This window comes from Saccostrea echinata, unplaced genomic scaffold (assembly GCF_033153115.1).
Source record: "Saccostrea echinata isolate AGI-Se365-2 ecotype Australia unplaced genomic scaffold, CSIRO_AGI_Sech_v1 ptg000025l, whole genome shotgun sequence".
In the NCBI taxonomy this organism is placed as follows: domain Eukaryota; kingdom Metazoa; phylum Mollusca; class Bivalvia; order Ostreida; family Ostreidae; genus Saccostrea; species Saccostrea echinata.
The window spans coordinates 7,986,179-8,000,980 of record NW_026889774.1 but is presented as its reverse complement, the minus strand read 5'-3'; the positions used below and the strand labels follow the sequence as shown (position 1 = coordinate 8,000,980).

Sequence of the window (14,802 nt, the reverse complement as noted above, 5' to 3'; positions counted from 1 at the left end):
AAAATATCAATCATGCATACATGTATGTATACATACTCAGGTATATGACTTTCTGTATTATTTCCTTATTTGAATGTATTTTTGATATTAATATCACTTTCTTCTTTTATTATGTAAATATAAGTAAGGATTGGTTCATTAATGGCTGCCAGCCCCAATATTATAGCTGACTTGTATATAAGACTTTCTGTATTATTTCCTTAAGGTAATATGTCACTCATCAGCCTTTTAGAAAAGTTCAGTCAGAACTATTAATTACAATTCAATCTTTATAACATATTTAAATTAAACACTGTAAAATGCTCAACATTCAATTAAAAACTGCTCAAAAATTCATAAAGAAGCAAGATTTATAAGGGACTAAGGATATTGAGCAGAAAATTCTGCAAATCTACACATTTATTGAATTTAATATCTTGGAACTTTAGCCTCACATACTTTTACTTTATTTTCCGTTATGATATGCCTGGAATATTAAATATAGGTATCAATTTATATTTTTATAACAAAATTTACACCTTCGCTCAACAAACTTTGCCAAGAAATGAAGATGTATTAAAGAAGACAAGAAAAAATTTACACAGTTTTTTGCCAGAAAATCGCATATTTTGACCAATATTTCAAAATTTACATCACTGACCCTAACCTTTTCTTTCATTATTTTAAACTTCTCGATACTACTGACCGATCAGCACTTAAGTCGTAAAATGTTTGATACAAGAAAATATTCTATTGTCTATTTAGATTTTTGATACCCCAAATATGAGACTTTTTAAGTGCAAAAAGGTCACACAATAAATTACGCACATTAATTTGCATGATTTGTTCAATGATAAATATTATTCAAACTATTTTACATGAAATAAGATTAATATATTTATTGCCATGGTTGCATCTGATAAAATGTGAAAACGGTTAAAGTGATTAACCAAAGAGTTACAATTTAAGTGCAAAAAGGTCAACTTAATTGTACCTTAGCTCAGTTAGATGCACACTGACCCCCCATTTTCTCTGCGATTTTGAGTCATACTATTCGAGTACTTATCCAAAAGATACTTCTCAAAAAATCCTTGATATAACAAATTTCACGAGTGACATACCTTAATATTTGAATGTATTTTTTGATTTGTATCACTTTCTTCTTTTAATTAAATAATGTAAAATAAGTATAAGGATTGGTTTAGTTTATGGACCCCAGCCCCAATAATACAATAATATAGCTGATTTGTATGTACACAAAGGTATCTAATGTGTAGTATATGGGAAGGAGGAATGAGTTAACATGCACTGAAAATTCATAAATACATGATATATATAATGTAAAACATATGGCTGGACTGACTAGTCAGATATTCTAACCACTGAGCTACTCAGGCTAATATCCATAGTCCAGCCAAAATTTACTATACTTGACTTCCTGAATTTAGATATCCAGCAGCAGTATATATAATCATCTGCTTTGTGAATATTGAATGCATGTATATTGTAAAAGGATTTAAATAAAGCTATAATGACTATGACACTAGACATATTTTTACAGATGTGCTAAACTAAATTCTGCCATGATGACTCTCCAGAAAACTGTTTTGCTGAGTTCGGTTCTCCTGTCAGTGTGTTGGGGTGCACTACAGGAACCGAGGAATGTTTCTCAGTACCATGAGATGATGAGGCAGGGCCATGCCAAGATAACACAGGGGGAGTCTGAACCTGATTTTATTCACAGATTCAACGGTACCACTATGTTACAGGTCAGAATAAAAAAATGAACCATTTGTTCTATTGAATTTAATATTGCTTTTAAAACCTTGTTGAGTCTCCCACGTGGCGCAGTGGTTAGAGTGTCTGCTCTAGAGTAAGGAGTTGATCCTTACGTCACGGGTTCGAATCCCACTGCGGGACATGGAGACCAGTCCTTCCGATGAGACCATATAAACCGAGGTCCTGTGTCGCATTAGGTGCTGGAACGAAAAAGATCCCTCACTGCTCAATGGCCCTGAGTGCCGAGTATAGGTCAAAATTTGTAGCTCTCCACCGGCAAATGGTGGCGTCTCCATATGAGTGAAAAGTTCTTGAGAGGGACGTTAAACAACAAACAAAAAATAAAACTCTGTTGCTCTCTGTAGATGCATCCATGTACAACTGTGGATCTATACTCTCTACAAGAATTCCAAAATTTAGTGATTTTTATTTTGTAGAAAATGCTATCTCTAGACTCGATGTATAACCAGGCTTTGCTTCTGAAGAAAGAATTCATTACTGAGTTCACCTCAGGGATCAAAATGTCAGCGGGTTGTGGTGTTGGACTTAAGCTATTACTTGATGGATTGAAAGAAAGAAGCCTCTGGTCTATAAAAAGTAAAAACACTCTGCCTTTTTCAAAATTTATAATAAGTAAAAAATGTATCTCTGCCTTTAAATAATTTGCATATACATATTGAAGAATACTTCAATGGAAAACAACAAATATTACCAAGTTACATCTCTCTGGAAAAAAAGAGTTATTGCCCTTCATTGCAGAATTAAATGTAAAAATTCCTCTAGCTGCCTTTTGTGCTCAGGTTAGAGTTTTTGCATGTATTTTCACCTCATTGTATGTATTTCAGTGCTTGATGCCATAGGGAAAGTTCCCAGTGGTATATATGATGGTGATTTTATATGGCCCGGTCAGTATGACGAGTGTATCGCAATCAGTCAGGCATTTACAGACAGAATCACCTATAACATGAGTTTCTTGGTTCGAGGGAAATATTTTGTAGCAGGATTGTGGAATCCTGTGGTAAGAGTATGCATGTTTTTTTTTTTTGGAAATTGCCAAAAAATCAGACAGCTGCGTAAGATGTTCACAGAAAGTTTTTACTGGCCTCAGTTTAATTATTTTTCCATGTTACTCTTCAGACTCTTAGATATTTGAAAAGATTAGGACAATGTCAAGATATAGGATTTGTATGTTATGTTCTATATTAATACTACTAATGCATCAAAGCTTAAGGTACATAAACCCTCTGCTCACTCATATAAAATGTTGCTTTAACACATATGATTTTCCAAAAGATATGTATTTTATACGTAAAATGCAAACAAGTTTAGCACAGTTTCGGGGCAAAATTGCACAAAAAAGGCATTTCAACATGACAAATCTATAAAGGAATAATAGACATTTATGTCAATAAGAGTTATCTCTCTTATCAGAGTGTCAGTGAACCTTAAATCAATGCTTTGACATGTTTTAAATTGCTGTGCTTTGGTAATGCATTTCATAAAGAGGCAGTGACATCTGATTGAAGACTTGAATGCTATGGTCAGAGATTTGTTATGCATTATGAAATGACTATAAATGTTAACTGTTTTACAGGGATATAACACCACTGATCTTAGGATGGGAGTCTGCCTGCCTGATGCATGTAATGCAGCTGATGTTAAACAAGTGTTAGAATTAGGTATGAACTTAACATATAAATAAGACTGGTGAAACTGTCTATCTGTTTTGATTGCAAAGTGAAGTTGTTCAAGTCTAGGGAAAACAATAGCATACAGGTGTTTGGAAGGAAAAGTCATTATTGTGTCTTATTTAATGAACTGGGAGGTCATTTTTCAGTCTTAAAGGACAGTGTCATGACTGCACAGATTTTTAAAATTGATCCAATTTTTTGCTAACTAAAGATAATATCAATGTACCTGGCTTTCGAGTGTATAGTTTTGCTTTTACCAATATATCTAACATGTATATATAGAATAGGCTAATGGCTACCAAATTTATAGGTCCGTCCAGAAAATGGAAGCACACTCTTATTTGGTTGTAGATTGATGGATATTTATGTTTAGCAATTAAATAAAATAACAATGCTTGTGATTTTAATCTGCTAAGGCTGGCTGAAATTAATTCTACGTTTAACATCACCTTAAAACTTCAAAACCTACAAGGGAAGGAGGAAAAAAATTAAACAAAAATTTCGTAGGCTTATTGATATATATCATTTTGTAGGCTTATTGTTTAATGATCATTTATACTAAATCCTTCAGTATAAATGATAGATTCCTCTTAGATATACTTCATGTATAGGACCAAATTACGGTAAATGTTGTCTATTCTTATGTAAAGCAGTTGTAGTTGCGAAAAGTAAAGGCAAACTAGAAGACAAACTTAAAGCATGGCTGTAGGAACCGGGGGGGGGGGGGGGGGGGGGGCAGTGTCACCCCCAATAATTTTGCAGATATATAGATAACTATAGAAAAGATAGATACTCTATGCTTGTGCCCCCTCAATAAAAACATCTGATGACCCTTTTCTTTTTATTGTTTTGCTTGTCAAGAAATTTTTGGTAGTTGATAGTGCCCCCTCAATGGCTGTGCCCCCCCCCCTCCCCAAACTGAAATTGCTTCCTACGGGCCTGTAAAAAAGTTACCAGTATGTTTGTGTTTTCAAAGTGCCAATTTCTTTGAAACCTAGAAACAGAGAATAAACTTTGGACAGTCGAATTGATTTGGTTGAAAATGATATAAGAACATATATAAGCTTATACATTTGGTACTTGAATTAGTGCAGATATTAATAGATAGTCACCTTTTTCATGTTAAGCTCCTTCCTAGACTTGCTGAAATTATTTATGTGAAACATGGCTACAAAAAAGGAACTCCACCAACTAATTACTGCAAATTTTACTTGTACACATCTGTATGATAGGGTTCTTTGTCACTGGAACATGTACACATAGCCATCTTTCTCCCAAGATGTCCCTATACTTTCAAAATAAAGTTTAGACAGACAAATCTTTAATAATTTTTCTACTCATGTGAAACTTGCAAATTTTTGTTTCAGATGAAGGAAAGTTGATTTTTAGTAAATTTTGTTTCTTTTGCAGCGTTTTTGGAACTGTATCAGTACACAAATAAAACAATCAAGCTTTCTCTGAAATATGTGTATCACCCAGAAACAAAGTACAAGAGCACTCCAGAGTTTATTGTCTCCAGGTAAACTTTTATAAAATAATTAATGTATTACTGGTATAAATTGGTAAATTCATGACTGTATGTACATCAATAGAACAGTTTAGGAATAATAAAGATTCCAAAGTAAGATTTTTATGCCCTGCCATGAATATGGCTGGGGCTTATACAGTTTGTCATGTCTGTCTTCTATCCTTCCATCCTTCTTCTTTCCTTCTGTCTGTTCTTCCGTCATGCTTTGCATTTAGCTCAGTTCGAAGCTCAGTTTCAAAGAAACTATTCAAGATATTTTTATCAAACTTCACATTCTGATAGATATTGATGAGAGCTTTTCAACTGCATGAACATTTTTTGATCTTGACCTTTTCTTTGACCTTGACCTCACTTTTCTTTAATTAGTGTTCAGCCCAGTTTTAAAGAAACCATTGAAGATAATGTAATCAAACTTCATATACTGATACACACTATCATAAGCTTAAACTGCATCAAGAGTTTTTGACCTTGACCTTTCCTTTGACCTTTACCTCACTTTTCTTTAATTAGTGTTTAGCTCAGTTTTCAAGAAACTATTGAAGATAGTGTAATCAAACTTCTTATGCTGATACATACTGAAGTTAGCTTTTCAACCGCATCAATATTTTTTTGATCTCGACCTTTCCTTTGACCTTGACCTCACTTTTCTTAAATTAGTGTTTAGCTCAGTTTTAAATAAACCAAAGATATTTCTATCAAACTTAATATGCTGATACGTATTAGTAAGAGCTATTCAACTGCATCAAAAACTTTTGACCTTGCACTTTCCTATGACCTTGACCTCACTTTTCTTTAATTTGCATTTTTCTTAGTTTTTAAGAAACCATGTAGATATTTTTATGTAAGCTTATGCACTTATATATAATTTGGTGAGAATTTATCATCTATATCTATTTTTTTAGATTTCAATTTTCAATTTCAATTTTAAAGAAACAATTTAAGATATTCTCATCAAACTTCATACATTTTCATGTTGCATAACTAATATACACTTGGCGGGGCATTCATGTCCTATGGACATATTTCTAGTTTTGGTTATACATTGTAGCTAGAATATCTTTCAATCTTCATTGGGAGTATACGTACATGTACAATAGCATTCCAGGAAAAATGAATTTTGGCAAAAATATCCTTGTATACAGTTTAATACTAGCATAATGCATCAATGTAATTGTTTTGTTGGCTTTTGATCATTGATATACATGTACATTGTATATTTTATTTCAGTGTGATCTGTTCCATCATTGGTTTTCTGTTATTGCTGGGCACTCTGTATGACATGTTTATTAATCAAGGTGTCGACTCTTCAGAAATCGGAGATGTAAGGATTAATAAACAGGACAGCGATGCACAATCTGTCAATTCGGACACTACACATCTGATGTCAGACGGAACAAGAGTATCTGTTTTGTCATTCAGAAACAAGGTTTTACACAACAGTAAGTATTTCCATAGGATCAATATTCTGTAGGGAATATCTTAAAATAATATACAATTATTGCTGCATTTAAAGTCAATACGATGATTTAGCCACCTGAGGAGTATAATATCCACCGAGCCTGAAGGGTGAGGTGAATATTTTACTTCTCAGGTGGCTAAATCATCGTATTGACTGAAAAAAAGGAATAATTTTTTTACTATATGATTCAATAATTAAATAACACAAATTTGTACATTATGCAATCCATGCCATCTTAGTTTTTTAAATTTGCTGAGGTTCTTGCCAAATGCAATAAGAGAAGTTGGGGTAAAATAAGCATAGCAAGATGTATAATATTAATTTGGAATTTTAATCTGATTTAGGTACAATGTATGAAAAATAAATGTCAGGCACATAGGATCAATTTTGAAAAAAAAGGGGGAACCTGATAAACTTACCTAAAAAAATCCTTTTGTACACAGAATTGAAGTGAACATTATTTGAGCATTTTTAGATTCAACTATACATATATATATTTTAGGTGTACTTAGGAAGTTTTTACTGACGTTTTCAATCAGCACCAATGGCAGTAAAGTTCTCAACACAGATGCTCTCCCTCCTTCAGCAGTGCAGGCTGTCAATGGGGTGCGGGTCCTCAGTATGGGCTGGGTCATACTGGGCCACACCTACTTCTTTACACTGGGCAGTTCAAGTACGTATGTACTAAAGGTTACCCTTCTGATTTTGTTGTCATATCATATCCTTGCATTAATAGTTAGGCGATATCTTCAACTTTTGTGCTATAATGTATTAAAATACAAGCAGTGGTAATTTCTGTAGAGTGTAACATACCAGTCAACTTCAACTAAGTGGAGCATTTGTTGAAGTGTCATGTGGCTTGTTTGATGAGATGCAGGACACACACTGATTTTTCAAGAGTTCCATAAAAATGGCTTTAATGCAAAAGATTAATGCAATTATTTTGCTTTTGTTGAAAAACGTTCTCTTCATATGCATTTGTTGTTTTCAAAAGTGTCCTAATTTGATGAAACTGAAAACTGCTAATCTAAAAAGGAACTAAAAGCAAACTTGAAGATTTTATTTAGAATGTACTCTAGGACTCTACAGATACATGTATATGAAAGCTTGGAGAATATGGGATTTTAAATTTTATTCCGATTTCTCTCTTTATTATAATATTTTTTTCTACAGAGAATGTAGCAGCAGCTCTGAATTGGACACAAAGATGGACTTTCCAGATTATCCTCAATGGGATCTATTCCGTGGATTCATTCTTTTTGCTTAGGTATTTCAAAAGTAACCAAGTCTTTGAACATTTTGTCATGTCTTTGAAAAAATGAGTCTCTTTATGTATCAACACATTTTATTTCAATTTGATATTTGAAATAGGACTTGTATGAAAGCCTATTAGAATCAAGTAAAAAAAAATGGACTTCAATAATAAACCACCCCCTTATGAGAAAATTATCTGGTGACTACGAGAAAATTTTCTTGTAATTTCAAGAAAATATCTCTTAATTACGAGAAGAGATCTTAATCGAGATAATTACCAGTATCTTGTAATAAGAAAGGATCTCGTAATTACAAGATAACTATCTCGTAATTACGAGAAAATTATCTCGAAATTATGAGATAATTATCTTATAATTATGAGAAAAAATGTGTATATAGAACAGAGTTGCACAAACTGTGAGTAGTCTTAAAAGTGTTTGGCTTTGTAAACGGGAAAATGTACCATGTGAAAAATTTTATCAAAATGTTTTAAAGCGTAGTAATCCAAAACAAAGAACCACATGGAAAAAAGTAGATCTACAGTAAATATTCCCAGTTTAACTGATACTTTACTTAACTCCACCTGTTTCATATACAACTGTACAATGTCAATCCATAACAAAGGAAGACTCGTAATTGATTAAGATATATTAGCTGGCCCATAGTCTCATTGATTCATTGGTAAAATTTCTGATTTTAGTGGCTTGCTTGTGAGCTATTTGACCCTCAAAGAGTTACAGAGAAGAGATGGAAAGCTGAATTGGTTATTATTCTACTTCCATAGGTTCTGGAGGTGAGGATGTATTCATATTTCCAGTGACATTTATATATATTTTTCTAATCTTTGATATTGTATGTGGCCAAATTTGCAAAATTATTGAACATATTAAAGGTTGGTTCTTCGATAAAAGATTCTGACTAAAATCTAATTGATTCTATCTTGATTTTATCAAAAATTAACATTATTTTACCATGATTCCATGAAAAATATACATAATTAAAGAAAAAACCTCTTGTTATGTAGGTTGACCCCTGCAATGATGCTAGTTATACTTGTATACACAGCATACTTCCAGTACTGGGGGTCAGGACCTTTCTGGCCCAATACATCTCCAGACTACAAGAACTGTAAAGATTACTGGTGGAGGAACCTTCTGTATATTCAGAACTTCTTCCCCATTAGTGAGGAGGTAAACTTGATTTAAGACGTGATTAATTTGAAATGCATTTGAGCTCATGTGTGGCACAGGTTAGCTAAAGCTGGATGGTATTAGTAATACGGTGATTTGCCACGACATTCTTTACAGTTTATCCACATTTCTTGTTGGCCATCAGCTTTAACATTCATGAAAATTTGGTTTATTTAAATTTTTTAAAATCACTAGAGGAATTCATTTAAAAGTCTGTCGATTCTATTATTCAATTATATATCAATATTTTGTAATTTCTTTTTAATGTACATGATTCTACAATCGCTTTTAAAAATACAATCCTTGTTACATGTGTGGTATCTGGTTTTTTTTTTCAGTGTATGGGCTGGGGTTGGTACCTTGCAAATGACATGCAGTTTTTTGTACTTTCACCATTCATAATATACCCTCTGTATAGGTAAGTGTCAGGTTGATGACTTATTTTTTTTTCATGAATTGTATATTATTTTCATTCACAGGAACTTTATTTTTGAGTATGGGTAATTAAGCGATACATGTACCTTTCTGCTCATGAAAATTTCATTGTCACGTATATTTGTATAATTAAAGATGATAGTCACTAACCAAAATTCGTGATAATTTTATCTCGCTTATAAATAACAAATGACTATCTCATAAAAATAAGGATCCTGAAACTTTAGTGATCTAATATCTATGAACACCCCCCTCCCCCCTTTTCCTTCCCCCAGAAGAAATTTAAAGTGTATGGAGAAATAGCCATATCATTCTGTTTGTCTTTTGTGGTTTCTTTGTCTGTCCCATTTTGTGTTGGGGCCATATGGACAAAATTGAGAATAGAAAGTATTTGATGCAACACTGCTGTAGGGTATTCAAATCCCTAAAGTCAATTTCACAAGGTCAAGTTAGGGACTGTGCTTATTAGATTCTTGTCCATGCAGTATGATGTGCAGAAACTGTCTAAATGTGACATACCTAGGATATTTAATTTGATTCTAAACCAAGACCTTTAGGACAAGGTAAGAGGAAGGAGAAAATGTGAAAATTGTGCTTGCTATAATTTTGAAATACAAGAAGGTTCTAACATGACAGATGAAGTTGAGAGTAACCAAATGACCTTGCTTCAGATGACCCTGAAGCAAGGTCATTTAGACATGTCAAGGTAACAAGGTTTGCTATATTAAAGCTTTCACAAAATTATAGTTTACGGGTCTTTTGAAGACATTGTTAATGCAAGCTGGTTTGCATGAATACAATAATTAATTTATAAAAAAAATAAAATAATTCTTTGAAGAATATTGAATAACAAAATGTGTTGCTTATACATCCATATATAAATAATTGAAAATAAAAATTCATTCTTTTACTGGGTAGTTTGTTTTTCCTGAATAGATTAATTGAAAGTAATGCTGGTACAATGTAATGAATACAAGGTGCTTCAGTTGGTTAGTTCAGTGGCAGCCATTCATGCTCATATACATGTAGTATCAAATGATATATTTGACTGAATGCTTTTCCACCATTCTGTTTAGCTATATGTTTTTACTATTCAGGAAACCATTGATAGGATACATTATAGCACTGGCTGTTATGATAATGCAGGTTGTCTACAGAGCTATCATGTCGGTACAGCTGGATATGACCTTGAATGGAGCACCCAAGTAAGTTAATGATGGCATCGTACAGTGTAGAGATTTACATAGCTTACTTACTAGCTACTTGTGAAACAGAATATTTACAAAGTCACTCATATATATACTGTATACAGGGTTATTTTTGCCCTGTGTTATTTTCACACCTTTCTCACTTGCAAACAATTTTGCCCTGTTTTAAATTTGCCCAGTCACAGTTCTGTTTAAGAAATTATACTGTGTTCTTTGAATTTGCCCTGTTTTAAATTTGCCCACCTGTGAGTAGGGCGAAAGGGGCGAAAATAAAATGGGGGCAAAATTTTCCCTGTACACAGTATTCATCTAATGTCTTTTCCAATGTTTAGAAGCTCGTGTTCTTGCTTTTCATCCCAATATTTACAAAAACCTCATTAGATTATTGTCTTATTGGAAACTAAGAGAATTATAAAATGAAAATTAATTCCATGTACCGGTATGTTAATGAGTCTGTTTAGTTTGAAATTAAAATTATTTAATGCAAGATCAAGCAATTTCATGCAAAAATTAATTTAATTTTGTTTAACAGTCAGGAAGAGTTTTTTGACAAGATGTACCAGAGGCCTTACGCCAGGATAGCCCCTTATCTTATTGGAGTTCTAACTGGATATTTCATGTGGAAATCAGAGAGACGAGTCAAGATGCCAAAAGTGAGTAATAATGTCAATAAGTAACATCAAAATGGCAAAACAGATCAATATGGTTTTATGGTAGTTTCTTAGATGCTGATAATTGAAATTACTGTACATATAAAGTTTTAAAGAACAATCAAGGACTTAAGATAATGTCTTCAATGGACACATTCTTATTCTGCTGTGACATATCAGAGTGTTAATTATTTTTTTTTTTTTTGAAAATAGGTAAATCACTTTACATGTAATTACAAATCAGCAGATACCTATAAAATTAAGAGAACAAAACAAACAAATAAAAAAATTATGACATTTTTAAAAACAAAAATAATTGAAACCCTTATAGCTTTTTTAATCTGTCAGACTGATTTTCAACAGATATGTTACTGCATGTGTATGGTAGGTTTTTAAGAAAATGGATTGAATCCTAGTTGACTGTATGTACATATATAGACTGCAGAAAACAGATATATGAGTTTAAGCATATTTGAATTTAACCAGGTGGTCATGGTATTGGGATGGATTATTGCCCTTGTCTGTGTTTCCTCTGTGATATTTGGGACCACTGAACAATACAGGGGACATAAATCTTCAACAGGAGTAACTGCCCTTTACAACTCTTTATCCAAAACAACATGGAGCTTGGGTGTAGCATGGATCATTTTTGCCTGCAATATAGGATATGGAGGTAAAAATTACACTTAGAATATAATATATAGATATAATCTGAAAAAATGTCAACTTGTTCTTGTACTGGTGCATCTGTATAAAAAGAACACAAATATTATACCTCAGTACATGTACTTTTAATTGAGTTGACATAAGTCAAAGGCATAATTAAGAGAGCTGTTTGGATGGAAAAGTGTCTGGTGTCCCTCTAGATGATTTTCTCACTGTTTTTTTCCCTTTTGTTGTGCATTATTTCTTTAAACTTTTCACGTATTTGTCTTTTTGTCCAGAACCAATGGGCAAGTTTTAATTATGTTTATGCAAGAAGTTAGTCAAGATCAACAAGGTTTGGTGCATGTTCAGTGGATACATTTCCTTTTGTTTATTTTTTGTTGTCTTTCAACCTGTAGGTTTTATCAACACGTTCCTGTCCGCTAGGCTGTGGTCCCCCCTGGGTCGGCTGACCTACTGTGCTTACCTGGTTCATCCCGTCATCATGTTTATCTACAGTATGAGTCAGAGATATGCTATTTACTACTCTGACATTAACATTGTAAGTATACAAGTATACAACTTAAATGAGCTCCCTACCTATATCATATATCATCATCTGTTCCATGATTGTGATGGGGGAAGGGGGCCATTGGCAAATATTTTTTTATCAAGATCATGATACATCTGGACGTCATGGGGGACTGGGGGACAACAAACTGTTTAGATTTAAAAGATTAATTTCAAGCATGCATGGCTTTAAAAAAAAGTTATACACATAGACAGGATACTAGTATTTACTGATCATTGTCTTGGAATGTTTGATCCTGAGATAAGTTGATGTAAAACAGTAATTTTATGTTATGGACTAAACTTTATATAGTTGAAATAAATGTATTATTGCAATGAAGGATTACAAAGATGTAGCCCAGGCATAATTTTATGATAGAAAGATAATTGTAGCAAAATTAAATGCCATTTGAAAGGGGAAGGATAAGATTTGGGGGTGGGACAAGTGTCACAGAAGAATGAGTGACATTGTCAACTTTTACTTCTGGTATTTTAAGATTACATGAAACTCACCAACTTCAGACCATTGATTATGCAGCTAAAATCAAAGACATGAAAAACATAAGATCAAACATGATAAACCATATAGGTTGTTTCTCAGTGACTCGATCAGCCAAATAGGGTTAAATCAGTTTTATGTTTAGAGATATTGCCCCTTGTTGGGTGCCAGGTCCTTTTTACATTAAAATTTGACTTGTTCTAGGTCTTCCTCTTTTTGGGATTTTGGATGGCAACCTACGGGGTGGCTTTCTTTGTTTCCATGGCGTTTGAAGCACCAATGATAGGACTGGAAAGACTCCTGCTGAGGAGAAACAAAGATTAACTGTTCTGATCTGTGATAAGGAATTTTTACATTGAAATTTATGTTTTTGGAATCATTTTTACCTATTTACTGGTGACTTTGTATATTATAAATATATCAATCCAGGTTCTTTTTTTTAATCAATTGAAATGATTATTATAGAAGCTTTACACAATAATCATATGGGAAAATGTATACATTTTCTGTTGGTCATGTTTGCATGAGCAACTTTGTAGATCTGATAAAACATGATTATGTAAAACATATTTATTATCATGTTTATTTAGTTTTGTTTTTAAAATTTATATTTTTATCCATGATGAAGTTTTTTTTAACTGCAGTTAAACATGACCATTGTTAAGAATAATTCTGTTTTGTACACTGAAAGATTTTTTTATAAAAACTTTTATGTAATCATGACCGTGTTTTACATCAAAAAGAGAATTTAAATGTAAAAAAATTGCAATGTTTTTTTTTTTTTGTTTTTTTTTTTTAATTTAAAAATTTGAAATATTGCAATACATATAAATGTATGAATCTTTAGATTTGAAATTTTGTAGACTCATCACACAGTAAAACTTTAAATGATTATATATTTGATTTTCAGCTCATATCATATTCAGAACAAAGGAGCTTATGCATGGGTCAAACGTCTGTCTGTCTGTCTGTCTATAATAAGTTTTTCAAAATGCTATTACTATTACATTTTTTTTCTGATTTGAATAAGACATAGTTATAGTTTTTGACTATGTGAGGATGTGTTGTCTACAGATCAATCAAAGATGTGGCATACAGACTTTGAATAGATCAAATTCAAAATGCTACTCCTTCCCCAGTTTTTGTAGGATTTGAACAAAACTTAATTCAGTTGTAGACTACATAATTTACAAAGTCCAAACAAACTTTGCCTTTTTTTTTCTCTACAAGATTCAATCAAGTTTGAAATAATCTTATGCTAAATGTTGCTGCTGCATGTAACACTTTTCCTAAATTGGAACACTTTATAAAAGCTGTCAGATTTGTATAAAACCTGACAAAATAGTAGCTATAGTTGTCAATGACAAAGATAATGACTAATTTAAGGTTCCAATATATTTCATTTCAACAACTTACAATATATATCCAAGTATGGTATGCTTTTAAAGTTATTGAAAATAGCATGTTTAGTTCTTATCATTTCAAAATGTTACTACTCCTGAAAAAAAAAATGCCAAAGGATGACTGCACTTAAGGACATGCCAAATTTGCGACAAAATAAACTTTCAAAACAAACATTTTTCTTTTCATTTCAATAATGGTCAACATCCAATCTACAACTTTATGTAATTACGTTTAATAAAAGTGTGTATTTACGAAGTTTGAATCTGTTTTCAAAGGCAGGGGTCATCACAATTTCTTGAATCTCCGTTCGATAATGAGGACGCCCACTTTTTTACTTTATACATAGTCAGCGCATGTTTGTCTTTTATTCTACGTTTAACAGTAGTTGTATATTTGCATAAATAACAATATGTCAAAAGGAGATTAATAGACAAACATGCGCTCATGATTAAAAAGAGAAAAAACTGCTTCTTCTTACATTCGCTCTCCGTGTTGTAACCAAGGATTGTGA

The 14,802-nt window shown here is 32.5% G+C and overlaps 1 protein-coding gene across 1 annotated transcript; it reads left to right on the top strand.

The window, feature by feature from the left end:
• The first annotated feature begins 1,540 nt into the window (after positions 1 to 1,540).
• LOC133192567 (nose resistant to fluoxetine protein 6-like) lies at positions 1,541 to 13,537 on the top strand. The gene is made up of 16 exons (XM_061328559.1): positions 1,541 to 1,748; positions 2,196 to 2,355; positions 2,604 to 2,776; positions 3,353 to 3,437; positions 4,860 to 4,968; positions 6,205 to 6,416; positions 6,939 to 7,109; positions 7,610 to 7,703; positions 8,391 to 8,483; positions 8,715 to 8,880; positions 9,219 to 9,298; positions 10,413 to 10,520; positions 11,056 to 11,176; positions 11,660 to 11,846; positions 12,238 to 12,380; positions 13,092 to 13,537. The coding sequence occupies exons 1-16, from the start codon at positions 1,563 to 1,565 to the stop codon at positions 13,209 to 13,211; spliced, it is 2,208 nt and encodes a 735-aa protein (XP_061184543.1). The 5' UTR covers positions 1,541 to 1,562; the 3' UTR covers positions 13,212 to 13,537.
• The last annotated feature ends 1,265 nt before the right edge of the window (positions 13,538 to 14,802 follow it).

Excerpts from the sequence above, each read along its gene's own strand:
- LOC133192567 (XM_061328559.1), top strand. The coding sequence starts at position 1,563 with ATGATGACTCTCCAGAAAACTGTTTTGCTGAGTTCGGTTCTCCTGTCA. Across the intron at positions 3,438-4,859 it reads TAAACAAGTGTTAGAATTAG|CGTTTTTGGAACTGTATCAG; the intron begins GTATGAACTTAA and ends TTTCTTTTGCAG. Across the intron at positions 4,969-6,204 it reads CCAGAGTTTATTGTCTCCAG|TGTGATCTGTTCCATCATTG; the intron begins GTAAACTTTTAT and ends ATTTTATTTCAG.